The sequence below is a fragment of the Apteryx mantelli genome, chromosome Z (assembly GCF_036417845.1).
Source record: "Apteryx mantelli isolate bAptMan1 chromosome Z, bAptMan1.hap1, whole genome shotgun sequence".
In the NCBI taxonomy this organism is placed as follows: Eukaryota; Metazoa; Chordata; class Aves; order Apterygiformes; family Apterygidae; genus Apteryx; species Apteryx mantelli.
Window position 1 is genome coordinate 78186788 of NC_090020.1, and position 18439 is coordinate 78205226.

Below are 18439 nucleotides of genomic sequence, written 5' to 3' on the forward strand. Positions count from 1 at the left end.
TACATAAGAAAGCAATATTATCCTTTCCAAAATGATAGAACTTCATTTTCAATACAGATTTGTATCAATGTTTTCCCATTAGATGAGAAACTCCAACATAGATGAGATAAACTGTGCCTTACACTCTGCTCTCTGTCTGTATGTCTGTCACTTTTAGAATGAATCACAAAGTTTGGAGAGCAGGGTAGCTACCACCAAGAACAAATGAACACAGTTAAAGAGCCGTTTGTACGTTCAGAGTTCTTACTAGCAAACTGCATGATCTCCTTCATAACAAAAATACATTTATATACAAATGCCTATATTTATAACAAATGCATTTTCTGTAAATCAATTTTCTTTAGATTATTCATCAATATCCCTCCCTGCTTTCTGACTATAGGATGTTTCAGTCTTATTAACACATAATGTGTGTAAATTTGTACAAAAGCATGACTCTTTTTTAACCAGCTAGGCTCTGAAGATGACAGGTTTAAATATGATGCTCAGAAATGCATCTCAGGTGAATATGGCTTCTATTTCAAGAAATAAAGCATATAGGTTTAAGAGCAAATGCAAGATTAGATTTCTGGGTAGATATAATATCTTTTGTTAGACTGTAGTGATATGCTTGGGAAAACTAATAGTTTTGTGCAGCCAAACCCTTTTTGAGGTCTGGAAACAGAAACAGCAGATCTCAAAGCTAAATACAACTTGAAAGCAATTACAGTTTGGTTAATATGTAGTTATGATATTTAGGTGTTTGTCTATCAAACTATAAAATCCTAGATTAGCCTAGACTTACTCAGCAACTCATTTACTTAAATGCTTAAATAAAACTCATACATAGTACTTAGGTTTTTTTTAATGTCATTGTGTTGTACAGATACAGATATCCAGACTATTGTGTGTTAATTGTTAGCAGTCTGCTGTTATGTATGTTGTTGTTTAAAAGCTAGAATGTTGTTTATAACCACCCTTGCATTTGTTCCAGATTTGGAGGAGAGGGACTTTCTTCCACAAAACAGGGTGATTATTGGCAAAGCCAAGAGGTTTACTCTTCTCTGAATTTATTACTTTGTCAAATGGCACGCTTATGTACAGGGAGGCTGTTTGGACAATTCAAATGAACTTAAAATACTACTGATATATTAGCATCTTAAATTGGACAAAGGAAAATAAGGAGGCGCAATTTTCATACTTATTCCTCCCCTACTTTCCTATTGAGGAAATGAGCTGCCACTTCTGCTGTACTGTGACAAGATCTGGACAGGATATGTCCAGAAGACTGTATGGGACCTAGCGTACAGGCAGATGATGGGATTGTTTGAGCTGTAGTCTTATCTATACTGTCAAAGTTAATGGCATATGTTCAGCGTCATCGCAGGCAATAGTGAGGCGGAACACAAGTATGTGAAGCACTATGTTTTTTGACTCTTCAAGAATGTGATTGCTTATATTTTTTAATTACACTGATGCGAAAGCACTGAATTTGCTGATATAGGTATAGGAGTGGTGCCAAGAATATGCTACAGTTTAGCACTGATTACCCAAATGTGAATAAAAAGACAGTAGAAATGGAATCAGAAGAATTTCTGGTAGATGTTTTTTTGCAGCAGTGTTATAGTGTGAGCAATATTAGTGTAGCTGATTGAATTCCTCTTTAGATATAAAGATCCTGTTGTCTTGGGTTTGGATTGCAGTTATGATTTTTTTTAAGTGACTGAATATTGGCATTCAGATTGATAACTAGAATCCATTCCTGAGAGATTAATTTATGAATGACTTTTTTAATATAAAAATTGTTCATATTTCTCTTAACTCTTCAGATCTGCTAAACCAGTGTAGCTTGTCTGTAATGGCCTTCTGTAGGTCTGTACTGGGAGCAATGGGTTTTTTGCTCCTCTGTAATTTGGGCCGCTTTAGCTTTGAATTTTTGAATGTACATGTTGGATTCTCTGGGCTTGAGCAATCTGACTGTGATTCGGGGAAGTGCCTTACATTTCTTGGCCTCAGTGTCTTCATCTGTAGAACAAGAATAAAAACACTTTGTTACTGCAAGGAATATTAATGCATAATGTTTATAAACACCTCTGAAGGTTACAAGTTCTTTCAAAGAGCCTAGTATTTTTGCTGATTTCATGTTAAGAAGAAAATTGTGTGTTCGAGTGTGTGGGGAGGGATTTCAATCATCAGATGTCAAGTTTTATTTTATTTTTGTGATGATTTATGCAGTTGTTAATCAGCGGCTGACTCCTCAGAGGAAACTTCAGGGGGATCTTGTATTTAGGAAGCAACCTGCTTCTAGTCTTTTCTCTCCATTATATTTTTCTCCCTTTGTTCTTTTGTTCTCTATTATGAAGGACATTTGCATGAAAAGAAGATTTCGGTTTCTTAAGAGTTCATCTGCTCCTGCTGCTTATTCCCCACCTGGCCATAATCCTCCGTTTGTGACATCTCAATTGGTGGCTGTGCAAATGATTATGATGTCAAAGCCAGGCTTATGACTTCAGGTGAGAAACAAACAGCAGGAGCAGGTGAGCTCAGGAGAAACGCATGTCTGTGGGTTTTTTTTTCTAACGACTTTTAATACAAAAAACACGAGAGAAATGCAGGCGCTATATTATGCATGCTTATATAAAATACCTGGTGTATAAGCAAAGGGTATCGTGCTAGTGAGTAGCATGACAAATCTGTTCTTTAAATTGCCTTCAATTGTTCTTATTCTCTAGCTTCGTCTATAGAAAATTACAATAGTATGGTAATATCCGATTACAATGAGATTAGGATATAGTTATTTGTTTTTTAGCATGTTACACTGCTTGTAAGAGATTTGTTCTGTATCCCTCTGTTGTAACATGGCTTTCTTAGCTTAATTATGAGGTTTGATTAAAAATATAAAAAAAGGTCAGACCCAAACTGTGGGCTATAAATGCGTTAGCTGGAGTCCCTGGTGTGAGTGTAGATCGGGAGCAGATCAAGTTGTGTTCCTCTGCTTGAGGTTTTTTTCTTCTATTTAATGTTACACTCCATTTTCATTCCTGGGGTTGAAACCCCTGCCCCTGAAAACTGTTTCCCTAAAGGGTTTTTGCAGGGTACCTCCTTTTGAAAATTTTCACCTGCAATTGGAGTCCAATGACCATAACTAGCTTGTATGGCTCTGCAGTAATCTGCTACTGTGCACTGAATAGTGGGAGAAAGATATTTGCTTAAGTAGCTTTACAAGTCTGAGAATTATAATGCAAGAGGTGTTTGTGTGTCTTAGTTATAACACTGAATGATGCAACTAAAAACTGAGATTATTTCTTTAAGTTAGTAGTGAGTTCTGGAGATACCACTTGAGAGAAACCACATCCAGGGAATCAGCTTGTAGGCATCTACTTTTGAATTTGTTATAGTGAAGGTTACCACTTCTGCTGGATAATCCTAAGGTCATAAAGTTGAAATTTTGGGGTTATAAAATCATTTTTTCCCCCCTTGTGCATCATTTCAGAAATGCATAATTATAGCTCGAGTATGGATTTCTTTTGAGTCATTGAAACGACATTTTTTTGTGTAGTTTGGGAAATGCAATAGAAGAATTTGTGATATCCTTTATGCATATAATACTGTCCTGTGTCAGGACAAGGTGAAAATAGGAGGGAAGAGAAGGATTAACAGTCAACAGAGTCAGACATTGAAAGTCATTCAGTCTACAAGTTTGATATTTGAAGTACTTCCAGCTTCAGAGAAACCATGGGGAGTGTTTTTTCTTTTTTTCTTTTTTTTTCTTTTTTGAACAGAATTGAAGTAGTTATCTTCAGGAACCCAGTAATTAAAATTAGAAAGTTGGTAACATTTTTATTGCAGGCAATTCTAGTGGTGAGATTAACATTAGATAATCTTATCATAAAATAACCAGGCACCCTATGATGATCTGACACATGAGAGGCTGCACAGAGCTTCTGGTCCCCCAAGGGCTGTGATTGTTTTATGGTTTTATCTCATGATAGCCATGCTTCAGTTTTGCCCTTTTCTAAGAGCTTCGTACAGTACACATTCCTCCCCTGTAAATTTGTAATTTAACACTACGCTAGGAAATGGCAGATCAGCATGGAACTATTAATCTTATCTCGTATCATGAAACAGACACTGATCCAAGAGATCTGATTACTTTTGCTTCTGGTCATTATCCAGACTGGAAGCTGGGCTTGGGCATTTGTATCATCAACTGTTCTGTCATCAGAAAGCAAAAGATTTCAAAAACAAAGTGAAATTCTGCAACCAATCCAGTTTAATATTTCATGCCAAAAATATCGTGTGGCACTGAACTCCTTTTACTGGGCACTTAGTGATCAGCTGCAGTATTAAAGCCCTCAGTTCTACCCTAAGTCTACAGCCTCTTTTCCTGGTCATTAAAAACATAATAAAGGACCTGAATGTCAGGCATGAGGACTTTAAATAATCTGTAGTGATTTTTAATGAGTTCAGTCAGAATCACCACAGGTTTGCCTTGCTTCATGAGTATTTCTGAGATGGAGCTTGCACTCAGACTCCCTGCTGCCAAGTTGCTTTTCCATCTTTGGAGAAGGATGGAAACTGGCTCCTGTTCAGTCCTGCAGAACTGAGTCTTTTTTAGCTTGAACTACTCTGGAAATAGCCAGCTGCATCACCTCCCCTTCAATGAATATCTTGTGAACAAGAAATTCAGTTTTAATTTGTATTACAGTTTAGCTAATTAAAGCAAACCCTTTCTAAATGTCTGACTGAACCAATGTGTTTTGGCTTGCTTCTTTCTTTACTCTTGGCCCTTCTTCCTTTCTGTTCACTCAGTTCTTCTGAATACTTGCAACTTGCTATCTCTTTCTCTCTCATCAAGTTTGTGACACTCAAAGATGCAGTCATTTAATATGTAACTATGTGTGAGGCTCAGAACCTCTTTTTTGCTTCTCCAGTAGGATAGACCCTTCTACTCTACAACAATATTTGGAAATAAAACTTTTTAAAAATCCCAAGGAATTTTACAGATGTGGAAACTCTTGGTGAGAATTTCTTCTGTGCTGAACTGGATGGTTCAACTCTGTTCCTGGAGGGGCTGAATTTTACTGTTGACCTAATTCTGCTCCCGTGAAAGTTGATACTGAGTGGTTTTAGAAGTTTTCAGCCTCAAAGCATTACCGTTCTTTGAATCCTGAGTCCAAGAAGGAGAGCTGAAGTGCAGCTCCTTCAGATGGAATTAAGAAAGTCTTAAGCTTGGTACTCCGAATACATTTATTAAACAGCTCTATTCAAAGAAGTGGCCTAGGAACCCAAATAGAGATATCTTTCACTGTACATTATAATTTCCTCATCAGAACTTTCAAAATTCATACCTTTTGACATCATGGGTTCTTTCTGCTTGCTCCATTTGTGCGGACTATCATACTGATTGATGTCTATGATAATTTCACAAATCAGGAATAAGTCATACAAAAATACAAGCTTCTACAATTTTCCCTGGTGGTTTTATGTAGCAGGTATATTGTAGCCAAAATCCTACATTAATTTTCCTCAAGTTGAGACCACATTTTTGAAAATGGACAACTGTTAATTACCAAATTCAGTGTACTGGTGGCAAAGAGTGCAAAAGAGATATGTAACACTTACTCAGGTATAGAGTCAGTGCCCTGAGATTAGCACATCACAGAGGTTATTGAAATTATGGTTCTGTCTTGAAATGAAAGTTTACACATCCATTCTAACTGGGGGAGACTGCACTGCGGGGGCTCAGAGTTGGACACTATAATCCCACACCCTTAAATTGGAAGCAGGATGTAGTGTATTGCAAACTATTAAGATACTTTAAACATATATAATTCTTTGGCATGTTTTTTTGTGCTTGTGACTAAGGCTCAGTTTTGTGCAAGGGTTTCTCTTCAGGCTGTTGTAAATGCTGCTGACACTTGTGAATGTTTCTATACCAAACCCCCTATATCAGATATCTGTATGTAGTTTAATTTGGTCTGTCTGTCCAGATTGCTGTGTCTCAGAATGAAGGAGATTCCCTCACAAGGTCACTGCTGCCCTGGAGTAGTGGAGGGCCTTTCAATTTATGCTTGGTCATGCCCTTTTAACTTAATGTTCTCCTTCACACAAGCTGTTAGTGATGGATGTCCATTCAGACAACCTAATGGCCTATGGTAACTACAGAAGAGCCTTTATATCAATATTCTGTAGCTGAGACCCATCAGGATGGACTGTCAAACTTTTCTACACCACATCTAGGACCATTTTATGCGAATAATAACTGTGATGATACCATTGCTAAGCTTTATGGCATCAAGCAGGACTATAAAAGATCATTTCCATGGGTCAAGAGGAAGTTGATCTTTGTAGCTTGATGTATCAGAGGTCATTTCACTCTGTCAGCTGTCTGCTTGCAAATACTAAACACACTGCAGAATGACCTCAGCTGTTAGAGAATCTCAGACATAAGGAGAAGGTCTGCTGGTCTATCCTCAATGTCGTTTCAAGTATGTCAAGAGTATTCTGAAGTCAGCATCTTCATGGTGGACTTCAAAAGGAGATGGCTGGCTTATCCCAGGGAATGGGAGATTGCTATTTACTCCATGCCTGCTCCTCTTCCTTGATTCAACTTTGCCTGCAAACTTTCATCAGTTAATTTATGAATCTGTTTGAGATATTGCATGTCTGCCAAATTAAAAAAAATAAATCATTTTTCACTGAAATCACAGCATGTATGCCAAGAGGACCTTGAATTTCTGTGTTCAGGGAAGCAAGCCTACCAGACTTGAGAGAGGTAGTTTGCCTCTGTTGCTCAGAGGGCTTGGGGGCACCTGTCCAGTGTGGAGACTGTCAAATACAGTAACAGATTATGAGATGTCATGCTGTGACTACACTTAGGGGGAGATTCTGCAGCAGTTGGTGTGTTCTGCACAGGACTTCCAGCTACATACGCTCTCAACCAAGAACATCCCCCTCCTTGCCATTTGCAGAGTGCCATTTGTGCTTCCGTACACTTCCTACGCAACTGTAAACTAAAATGTTGACTTCTGATAAGAAATGGAATTCTTGCTAATTCAAGAGTGTCTGACAGATGTCTCATTAAACAGGTATATAAACTAACCATGGAAAGACTGAAGCAGGAGCTGGAAGTATAATCTGCATGTAATATCTGCCAATGATGGAGCTTTGCTGCCATCCAGAAAAAGCTCTTAGCCTTTTAAACTCCTTAGCAGTTAACTCTGCTCTAACACTGGACACTTCAGTGTGTCCAGAATATACACATTTTCTTGGTTTCTTTCATTAATATTACTATAAAATAAAAAATAGTCTATGCTTCCATTTCTGTGTACTCTAGTAGGATAATTTGCAATTTTCCCACTCCCTTAATTTAGTAAGTTGTTCCTGGTAACTTAGGGGCTTTGGCATGCCAACGGGTTTCTGCAGGTTGACTACTCTGGGATGGCTGTTTTATCTCTTAGCTTCATTCCTAGTGGAAGAGACATAAACTGCCTCTTTTATGCCATCTTGTGTTTACTGTAGGATGGTGTGGGGTAAAAGCGTGCAAACTGTTATCTCAGAGCGGATGAGACAGTGAGCAGTCAGTGTCTAAGCCCTTAGACTTAACTGCTTTCTAATATATGACATACACATTTTTTTGAAATGCAGAGAGGCCAGGTGCCATGGTTCTGAGTTGACTCTTCTCAAGGACTTTGTTAATTTTCTGCTATCAAGACTGTTTAACACATAATCATGGGGCTACATACTGTTCTGTCTTGCGCTAGCTTTTGGCCAGTTAGCGTAACACTATGTACTAGTCAGATTTTGATGAGCTAGCCTTGTTCCAGTCTTTGTTCTGAAGTGCAGCATCGTTGCAAAATAAAAATTCTTTCTAAGCAGCTTTAATTTTTTCTTATGCGAAACTTCTTCTTTGACAAGATGAAGTGAGTCAGCCTGTCTTTAATGGGATTGCACTGAAATGTCTGCTTACATGCAACTCTTGTTGTCATTCCTTGGCATGATCCTTACTTGAGGGGCAGATTAGAGGTCAATCAGCCAGAGCCATGGGGGCGCTCACAGCTAGCCTCAGGATACTCCCTACAAATGTAAGATCAAAAGGGCAGGCACATGAAAATTACTGTTTACTTTTTATGAATTATTTCCCAGAGATGGGATCATTAGCAGAATCTAAATGCCGGCTGGCTCTATTGCAAGGGCACTCCTGATAGAATGCATTCACTTGGGCATAACTTTCCCGTCTTTTAAAGTCAAAGGATTTTCTGTTTTTGCTTTTGTGGGATTTCTGTATTATTTAAATATCTTTCTGCTTGTAGATTTTTTTTCCCCAAATACTGTCCCCGTGTGTGCTTTAATTCTTAAAAGACTTCCATTTTTTTTCTTTGTTTTTGCAGCAAAGGTGTTTCTAGGCTGATGTCTGTATCCAAGGGAATCTGCAGGAGACACGTTTTGAAGAAAGTAAAACTTTTTGGCAATCTTTCTGAGTGAACGGTGGCTGTCACTTAAAATTCATCACTGGCCAATGGGTACCACAGTTATCCCTACTGTAAATACAGGGGGAAGGTGATATTAGCTGTCATGGTGAGGCACATGTTGGCAAATGCTGATGTTTCAATGTCTACTCCTGCAGTAATCTTCACACATCAAATTCTACATGTTCTTATCCACATAAGTTTCTGGCTTCTGTTTGATCACAGTAATCAGGGCTATTTAGAGGGGTCACAGTATATTTGCCCTTTTGTCTTGTGTCTGGAGCTATGAAAGCATGACTTTGGAGCAAATGTTGATTGAATTCTAAAGAGACTGGAAATAGCTGAGAACATGTGTAGCCCCTAATATGCTAAACTTGTGATTCCAAGCAGAAAACTGTTTGCTTTTTAAAATAACTCTGCAAAAGTTACCTTGAAGGACTAAATGCATGATGGTATTACTTTTTAATGAAAACCAATATGAACTTTCCTCTTATCGTCCAGTATGTTACCATTCTTAATGTGAAATAATCATATGCTGCCCAGTGTAGGAATGAAACTAAATCTGTCTGGTAACCAAAATAAAAGACCTTATAGCTATTTTTGTATGTTCTTAAAATGTGTGTTGTGAGATTAGGCAATTGTCTTCCTCCCTGCCCCCCTCCCCTTTTTCATATAAAGTTAAAAAACTAAATGCTCCCCATAGCATGCCTCTCACCCCTGAAGGCTGAGGAACAGATATACAATGTTATGTTCTTTTATCTAAATTCTTTTGCTCCTTAATCTGGCTAGACAATTTGGATAGGTCTGTTTTTATTTACTCGGCTTGATGTTTTCTCAACATCATTGCTTTTTAAACATTCATCTTGACAGCAGTAGCTAGAAAATTTCTTGCTAATGTTTAAAAGGATAAACTGAATGTTTTCCTTTCCATCTTTTCCTCTTGCTGTTGTGCAGAGCTCAGGAAGTTTTGGAATCCTTGCCAAGCAGTGAGAGTGCAAAGGAAACCTGTGTGTGGAGCAGTGGGGTCATTGGGTGCCTGGGACTGCAAGGGGCCATCTGCAGGAGCGGGTCTGGAATTCAGTGCAGCGACATTCGGAAAGCTGAGAGACAGATTCTATAGAAGTGAGCCACGCTGCATCACATTATGCTTTTGCTGCTGCTGTTGCTCTCCAGTGCCCAGTACTGTGTGAGCCAGTTGGGACTAGACACAGCTTAGGCTCGTACGGAGCTGCACCTAACGTCAAAAGTTTTCCTCCCAGTTCCACCATATGTTTTGGACTTCCTAGGCTAGGTCAGCAGTAGATAGGGTGTCTGTCTACTTCCCTTCAGTCATGAAACTATGCTCACAGGCTCATGAGATGTCTGAGAGCCTTCTGGAACTGATTCAGAGGTGGGATGTGGCATATGTGCTATGCATTTGTCAGCCATACTTTGTTCTGAGGCAGAATCCAATGTCTAAATTTTCTTCAGTAAATGTTTGTCAAATAATTTAAAATATCTCTAACTAAGAGATTCCATAAAAAGCTGATGTAGCTCGTTCTTAAATGAGTTTTTCCATGCTGTTCAGCTCTGTCATCTTTTTTGTTGATATCTTCTTGCCTTTCTTGTAGTAATCATGGAAAACAATGGTTTTAAGGTGGTTTTAAGATGTCTTTTATTACATTTCTGTTTTGGAGGCCATTAAGTCCCCTCTCTCTTCTAGAACATACAGTCCATTCTGTAAACGTTTCTTCTATACTTGTACATCTTGAAGCTGATAGCTGAAATCTGGATGGATTTCTAGCGGAGGTCTCCCCAGTGCAGTCAAAGAAAAAGAATGGTGGAGGGTCCTTTCTCTATACCAGGGCTAAGAAGTGTGAGGTATATCTGTCAACCAGTAGCTGTTAAATTAACATTTCCATTTCCCTGTGTATAGCCTTATCTTTACAGACAGGTGTATATGTGTTGGGAAGAGGGGCTATTTTTGACTATACTGTAGGAGAGCCTGGAGGTAATGAGTTGTGTGTGGTAAATTTTGCTTACTCTGTAATTTCTACTACATTTCAAATTAGGGGCCTAAATTAGGGTTAGTGTTAGACTTGCTCTTTTGGTATGTCCTAATTTTGTTTTAAAAGCACATAGCTAAGGACTTTAATATGTTTTAGATTCAGTGCTTGTAAGTTATACTAAAATCCCTAAGGGAGCCAAAATAACTTATTAAAACCTTGCAAATGTTTTTGACTGCTGCATTCTATTATTTTCTATTCCAGTGGTAGCATACAGCCTCTGCTGCTGATGGGCGGAGGAACGCAAACCTCCAGGGCCCATTAGACTTAACTTGTTTACTGCATTGATATCTATATGTTAAATGACAAGAGAGTTCAGGTTATTGAATAATTTAAAATTCAGCTCTAATTGGTGTCATATGACCTGGAAAAGGCCATGGATGACGCCAGGAGCATGCTGTGAAATTCTTATAAATAATTCATAAATTAGATCATTCATTTGCCTGGATGTCTTGTTAAATGCAGAAGTTTGTAAGTAATAACTGATGATATAACACCTGTAAGTATTTAGTTCATATGCTGGAAGGTAATCTACCTTGATGATCTTCTAGCAAAACCTGCCAGAGTATGAGAGTTAATTGCACTAGGGAGAATGCACTACATTTATTTGGGATGGGGCTTTGGCAAGGCGTACCGTGCAGATGTTGCATTACGCATTCTCTATCAGCTAGACAACTATTCTGTGTATGCCCATGTTAAAAATGCAGCTCATCACTCTTCTGCCCTTATTTCACATGAACTCCAAATGCACTGGGAAATGGTAGTGACCTGCTCTGCTCACAAATAGTATAGTTTTTGAAATATTTATCTAGGTCTTGAACTACTGATTCCTCAGTAAAATAAAGGGCAGAAGTAAAAAATTGAAGTCAGAAGATTGTGATTTTTCGTTTTTATAATGTTGGCAGCACATTGAATGTTAATATTTAGACCTGGTGCTGTCAAGATTAGTATATTTTCTGTAGTGCAAACAGGTCCAATATAGTTTTGTTTCTGAAAGCAAACATGTTTGCTTAATTTTAGTAGTCAGCCATTGCATTGCCATGTGTTGTTAGCGTTTTGGCTTAATGGGCATTCTGCTTTACAGCGGCTTCCAAGGCTGAGCGTCCGGACATCTTTACCTCTCAGTACTCATTTTACTTCAGTTTTCTTGGAACGCCCTGTTACTGATGGCTGCCTTATCAGGCAGCGTAAAACCAGTTTGCTGATCTGGAAGCGTTCGTTAGAGAATATCTACTTGTGTAGCTAGAGAGAAGGGTGGCATATTTATGAGTGCTAGATATACACTTAAAGCTGAGTGCCAGCAAATGCTCACATGCCACTCTGAATGCAGGTTTTTTGTGCACCTGGCATCCCAGTTCAAACCCTCTTAACAAAGAGGAGAAAAAAACTGAAGGCAACACAAACATAGGAGGTGTTCCTCTGCTGTCAGCTAACAGCTATAGATTTGCCTTTTTGTGATATGATCCTATTTTTATTTTTTTTTTGCTGCACCTGTTCAGGATATGGAGTTCAATGGATTTTTACGGGAAAAATATGGATTTGTGACTGTCATTTGCATGTTCTTTCTTTTGAATTGAGACTACTTGTTTTTTTCAGGGGAATGTGGCAATCATAGCTGTACATAATTCCTCCAGAAAACAATGCTTTATTTCTTGCTTGAAGAATGGTCCGCTAACCTTCTGAGTTCTCTACTGTATTTATCTTAGCTCCTGATGGAGACGGTTGCTGAACTACTATCTGGGCACTTTGTAATGACTGATATTAGGTTTCTTATTATAAAGATTTTATTAAAAGATTATATTCTTCAAAAAAGTTGGTAGACTTCAGTAGATACTAATTTACATTAAAAATCTTTACTTTTTACATTCTTCTTGGTAAATTCTTTTGAACTCTTGGAAAGAAGAGCTCCTTAATGCTAGTTATGCACTTCAAATACTCTTATCATTTGGAATAGATTGTTCTTAAAATAGGATTTCTGTTGCCCAGATCTCCTGCTTGAACTTATTTATAATATATTCATCTTTAAATAAACTCTACCTATGTTATTCTTCTGGTTGCTGCTTCTGTTCATTCCTGGCTTCCTTTAGGCTCCCTGCTCCGTTCTGTACAACGGAGTAGTCTTGAACTTGCATGTTCCTCGTTGTGTTGCTCCCCCACCAAAATAAAGCCCAAAGCTGAAAATCCAGGTAAGAGAATTGTGCTCAAGATACCGTCAACAGCAGTTTTAGTTCATTGCTGCTTTTTCTGTATTCAAATATATTTCAGGTACAGCCTGTAAAGCCTGGTACTCTGGGTTAAACTCTGACCCTATTAACATCTGTAGGAATTTTGCTGTTTACCTTAATGACACAATTTCTCCCCGTGTGTGTGCTGGCCCTCGCTTTTGTTCTCAGAGTGCAAGACTTCTTGAGTTAATGATTTTGGGCTGCTGCTTACGTCTTTTTTGTACATGCAGAGCTACCAGTGAAATCTGTCAAGATCTTGCCTGTGTTGAGTTTGTAAGATCTGATCTGTACTAGTTGAGCCATACTCCCTTGCAGTACAAAGCCAGGTATGCTGGCATCAGTCTGCAGATGTCTCTCCTCCAACAGTGCTGTGAATTAACGCTGCAGAGCAACATGTAAGTTGCGGTTAAGAAGAATTTGCAGGCGTTGTAAAGCCACTTGTATAAAACTGAGGAAGTGTTTGTCTATTTGTAGGGAGTTTTAAGGACCGAATGTGTGTTTAGACTTTGTTGTGACTCCCTCAGCAGAAATTACTGGGATTGCAGTAGATTTCATAGACCTCCCCACGTCTTTCTTTTTCAATCTTTCTAAAAATCATTTGAGCTATTTTTTGATATCTCCTTTTTACTGTGCAAGTATTTCACATCTGACCAAGTCATATTAACTCCATATGTTGCAAGGAGCAATCTGAGTTTGTTTGTTTGTTTAAGCCTCCGTTAAAGGAAGTTGTATCTTTAAATACCATACAGCAAGCATGGAAGAGCTCCACAGAGGGGAAAGCCCAGCTGTTCCATCATGGTCCGTCATGGTTTCCATGTGTCCCACAGGCAGCATCTTTCTTAAGCTCATCTTGTAAAAGTACCTAATTCCTTATGCTTGTGAGTCCTTAGACTCACAGTAGTAGATTAGTCTTGATTTTTTTTTTTCCTTTTTTTCCCTCTCACCTGGCCTACATCTTACAGATTTGTCATGGCATGCTCTAGTCTCACGTGATCCTTCCTGAGTGTAAATGTCAGTCCATTTTCCTGTACTCTCTACCATCCAGTTGTAGTTTTCAATTAAACCTTTAACAGAAAACACAAATTACTTACGAAGATGTTGGCTCCCTTCTGACTGCCAATGGTTAATTTTTCTTTGGGGTTAGACCCTGCAAGGTACTGAGCCATTAAAGGCGTGTGAAATTGGAACTTGGTGTTGTACCTGATATGACCTCCTTCATCTAAAGGAATGAAAAAAAGCCCCTTGCATTCCATGACATTAATGAGAATTTTCCCCCCTGCAAACATATTGTAACTGTGAAATAACATTAAAGTTTCTCTGCCTTGTTATGAAGTATTTAAATATCAGTGCCATTTCTGAGACCATCAGGGCAGACTTAATGGCGGCCAAGGTCAACAAATGCTAACTGGTACCTCTCTTTTAGGGCCTTCAGGGACTCGTAACAGAGTCTTAGCCATGAAGTTAATTTGCGATTTGGACCTTTATTCTTAAACCTGCTCCTGATAATTATTTTGTGCCATCTTCATTCATGTGCTTAGATTTCTTAACATTCTCATGTCTCTTTGGTCAATGAAACAAACTGTTAAAATAAAAAAAACCCCAAACCCTCAGTTATTCTACTTTTTGATTTTTTTTTTCTTGCCTACTTCTGTTTATGGGCTGGAGGAAAATTAGGTATATTCTTTCTGTAGACCACCCTAAGCTGTCAGCTCTAACGGGATCCTTTAAGAAAACCTTCCCATCTCCCACCATCTTCTGTCCTGGGCATTTGGGAAACTAGCCACCCTGAAACCCTTTTTTCTGTTTTTCCCATAAATAGTATTTTTGCAAAAGCAGGTAGAACGGGATATGAGAGACAGAAAATAAACATAGGATTCTCTTACTTTCCTTTTTCTGTTGCTGGTCATCTCTGTGTGTGTTGTCTGGTTTAGATTACAAGGTCTTTGTAGCTTTCACTAGTCTAGAAATATTGCAGAAAAGGATGGCACACTACAAATAATAAATAACAAAACTCTGTCTTTTTGGCAGCATGTTGCATTTCTGCTCAGTTGCCCTGCCAGCCCCTCTGACTTTAAAATATTTTGATGTCCTGCACTTTTCACCCAGTCCGTGTACCAGACTTTCCTCCGACATTTAGCACTGACATTAATGCAAATGCCTCCAACTCTTTGGGCCATTTGGGGCAAAGCATGACATCCATTGCTTTCAATCACGTGGTGGAGAGGATGTTTTTGTGTCCACAAATCTGGAAATAATAAAATATCAGTATTCAGGTGCTAATCTACACTAATTCACATTCTGTGAAGTCTACAAGAAACTTGTAATTGGGTGTCTTGAAGGGCAGCAGAGTATATTTGGTATTTTGTTTATTTATTAAAAAAAGTATTTAAATAATACATATAAACACTGCATAGATTTGTATTACATCTCTCTTCTAATCCTCGCTGCGTGCTGACTTGCATTCTTTTAAGTTCTAGGGTTTTTGGGCTTCCCAGTTTTCTTCCACTCTATGTGGACAATACCTGATCTATTGTAAGCGTTGCCAGAGTGCAAATAATATTTTTCTGCCCATCAGTGGTTACCAAATTTCACTGCTGCTAAGGTGGTTTAGTTATCTTTAACAAACCTGGCTTTTCTAATTAAAAAAAAAAAAAAAAATTGTCAAAGGTCCCAAAAGCTGGGAGAGTTTAAATTCAATATTATTGAAATTAATGCACAGATCTAGAAACAGAAAAGTGAGTGCCTGAATCACTGCTGTTCTGATGTGCATAACAACTCAAATGCGTAACTGTCTAGATGAACCATAGTGCAAAGATACTCCAGGATGTAAGTAGGATTTTGATGTCTGTTACATAATATTCACAAGTATAACAAAACCACTAAAATTTGCTTGCACTGGGTTGACAAATGTGAATTACAGTTGCCTTCTTTCTTCAGAATTTTATCAGAGTGTAATCACTTGCCCAGCTTAATTGAAAAATCACTTACATTTATAGATGAATTTAAACATGTTTTGTATTTAAATGACAGCTTTTGATGTACAACCATTTTTTACAGAAAGTAGTTGGTTTTTATCTGTGTTTCTGTAAAGATATTTCAAAAACTCTCATCAAATTTCCAGCGGTAAGTAATATCCCATTCAGTGCAAGGTGAAATGTTTTACATCAAATCTCCTGCTGTGTAATGGCCAATCAAAGAGTATTTATAGTGGCTGAATGGATTTTTTGGCTCGGTATTCAAAATTAAACATTTTCAAACATTAACATTTAATGTTTTTTGCCACTCTTCAAGTTGATTTTATGTAACCCTGGATGCTCACAACTACTTGAAACTCTGAAGCGACTCATTTTACGCTGAGGATCCTGCAGGCAGTAGTTTTACATTTATTGCACTTGTGTAGATGGAATGAAATGTAGATTTGATAGCAGAGTCGTGTCTGTCTTTTGATAAACATACTCTCAAGTTGGGCTGTATGTCCGTCAGCATGGTGCAGCAAGTCTAATTCTGAAAGAACACATTTACCCCATGAAATTAATGAGCAGAGATGTGTGTTTTTTAATTCACAAGAAATTGTTTTCTTATTGCAGGTATCCTGTAAGAAGAGCTTATGCCAACAGCTGTCTTTGGAGCTAGATGGTTCCTACTTATGTGTGAGAGGACCTCAAACTTTTTATAAGAACAGTAGTGCATCAAAGGTTGGAAGCCCAGGCCGTGTTGCATTGTCCCAGCCTTGTAGAAATAATCGTGATTATGGGACTGAAACCCATCACAACCATCAGGATTGTCTCAAGGAATGTCCAGTGGAAAATGGCTTGCACAGAAAGTGTAACAATATGATTTTCTCAAGCAAGCAAAGGAGCCCTCACCGTGTAAAACCAGCTCAGCAGATGGAACAGAAAGGAAACGAATTGCAGAGCACGTGCCCTCAGCAAATGAGTCACTGTTGTGCCTTTAGGCATGCAGGAAGTCCAGGTAGCATGCAAGAGAGCCATCACGTCAGCCAGGTACTTAGAAGACATTCTGGACCAGTTCACGAAATCTGTGATTATTCTAGGCTCTCTCGAGTTTCTGGGCTAAATGGCAGTGTGGATGCTGGGTCTAAAGAAACAGAGGAAGCTAAAAGGCTATCTGAAGAAAGAAGGCAGCAGCTTCTTCTGCAGAAAATGGAGCTGGAAATTGAAAAGGAGCGTCTCCAACATTTGTTGGCTAAGCAAGAAGCAAAACTACTTCTAAAACAACAGCAACTACACCAGTCCCATATGGATTATAACAGGTGATTTTTGAGATTGATAGTAGTTTAAAAAAAATTCTAAAACTTCTAATAAAGCTGTAGACATGGGCAATAGTTAAAATGGGAGAATGGAACAGAAATTCATTCTAATGATTTAGAGGCGAGGATACTTTTTAGTATATTAGAATATACTGTTGGGAAACAGCAGGACAACTGTGGAAAGCAGCAGAGGAAAACAGTATGTGGTACAAAAAAAGGTAAAAGAAAAGCAGTGCTAAAAGACTAGGCAGGAAAAGAAGAGCAGTAGAAAAAAATGAGAGACTAATATTAGTGCAGGCACTTTTTTAAGGAATATGGACATTAGGCAAGAGAGCACTGTGAGCGTGGTTGATGGAGACGTGGCATTTCCTCTCCTTTCCTCTGAGAGGTCAGTCCTGAAGTGGTGCACCTTTCTGTGCAGGATCTGGGAGAACTGTGTTTTACAGAAACAGGCTGTTCTGTATGGAAAAAGAAGGGAGCCCTGTGAAGCAAGCCCATCATCTTTGCTCTTGCATTTGTGCAAGAGAGAATGCCAAGACTGAGGCACAACACATGCCTTAAAACTAGGAGAAGGAAAAGGCAGTAACCATAGAAATACAGACTGTGGCTTGAAGGGCCCTCAAGTTTCTTGCAGAAGTTGAGATAACACCTTCTTGAAAATGTAAATGGTGACTGGCGATAGAGAAGAACCGATTTATTGTATCATGTTACGTAGGCTGGAGAGGAAGCGTGAAAGGGAGTGTGTTAAAGCCGCAGAAGGAAAAGTTGTGTTAGCCAGTGTAACTCAGCTGCGTACAAGGGTTTCCACATTAGGAAGGGAAAGCAATGGGGAAAATCTAGCAGTCTTTTAGAAGAAGCAGTAGGAGGGTTTCAAAAGAATGCTGATTTAGATACTATTTTAATATGGTAACTGCTTACAGCATCCCACAAGAGTCTGTGTTACATGACCCACTTCCTACATACACGTATTATAACCACCACGGAGGAATGTATCACTTTTGCTTCTTGATCCCAGCCCTCTGCTTACTTTCCAAAATCCAAAAGAGAACGTTGAAATTGAGGTGGTCTTTAATTTGTCTTTTTGGACTGTGCCTTACATGGAAAAGAGTGTGTTTATTTAGCTTTTAAAATGCCTGTTTTATCAGAGGCAATCACCATTGCGTGTGTGTTTAAAAATGGCTGAGGTTACTAACAAAGGATTATGACTTCAGGTGATAAATAAGCAGGAACAGATGGATTCTTAATCATCAGATACCTTAATTCTATGCATGCGTCCCTCTAATGAAAAACAAGTAGAATATGAAGGACATACAAGCTGAGCTTTTTTTTTTTTCTTTTCTTTTTTTAAATAGATAAGTTTTACCCTTCTGTGAGGCATCATCTGCCCCCCAGAAAGGGACATTAAATATCTCTATAATGATGTTCCTGTTAATGTCATTGTGCCTATTT

The 18439-nt window shown here is 38.5% G+C and overlaps 1 protein-coding gene across 4 annotated transcripts in view; it reads left to right on the forward strand.

The window, feature by feature from the left end:
• The window catches only part of KIAA1328 (KIAA1328 ortholog), a 177309-nt gene that overhangs the window by 100191 nt on the left and 58679 nt on the right, over positions 1-18439 (forward strand). For all 4 annotated transcript variants that reach the window (XM_067315469.1, XM_067315470.1, XM_067315471.1 and 1 more), the window contains one exon: positions 16308-16993. In XM_067315469.1, coding sequence (XP_067171570.1) covers positions 16308-16993 — 686 coding nt within the window. The remainder of the gene's footprint in view (positions 1-16307; positions 16994-18439) is intronic.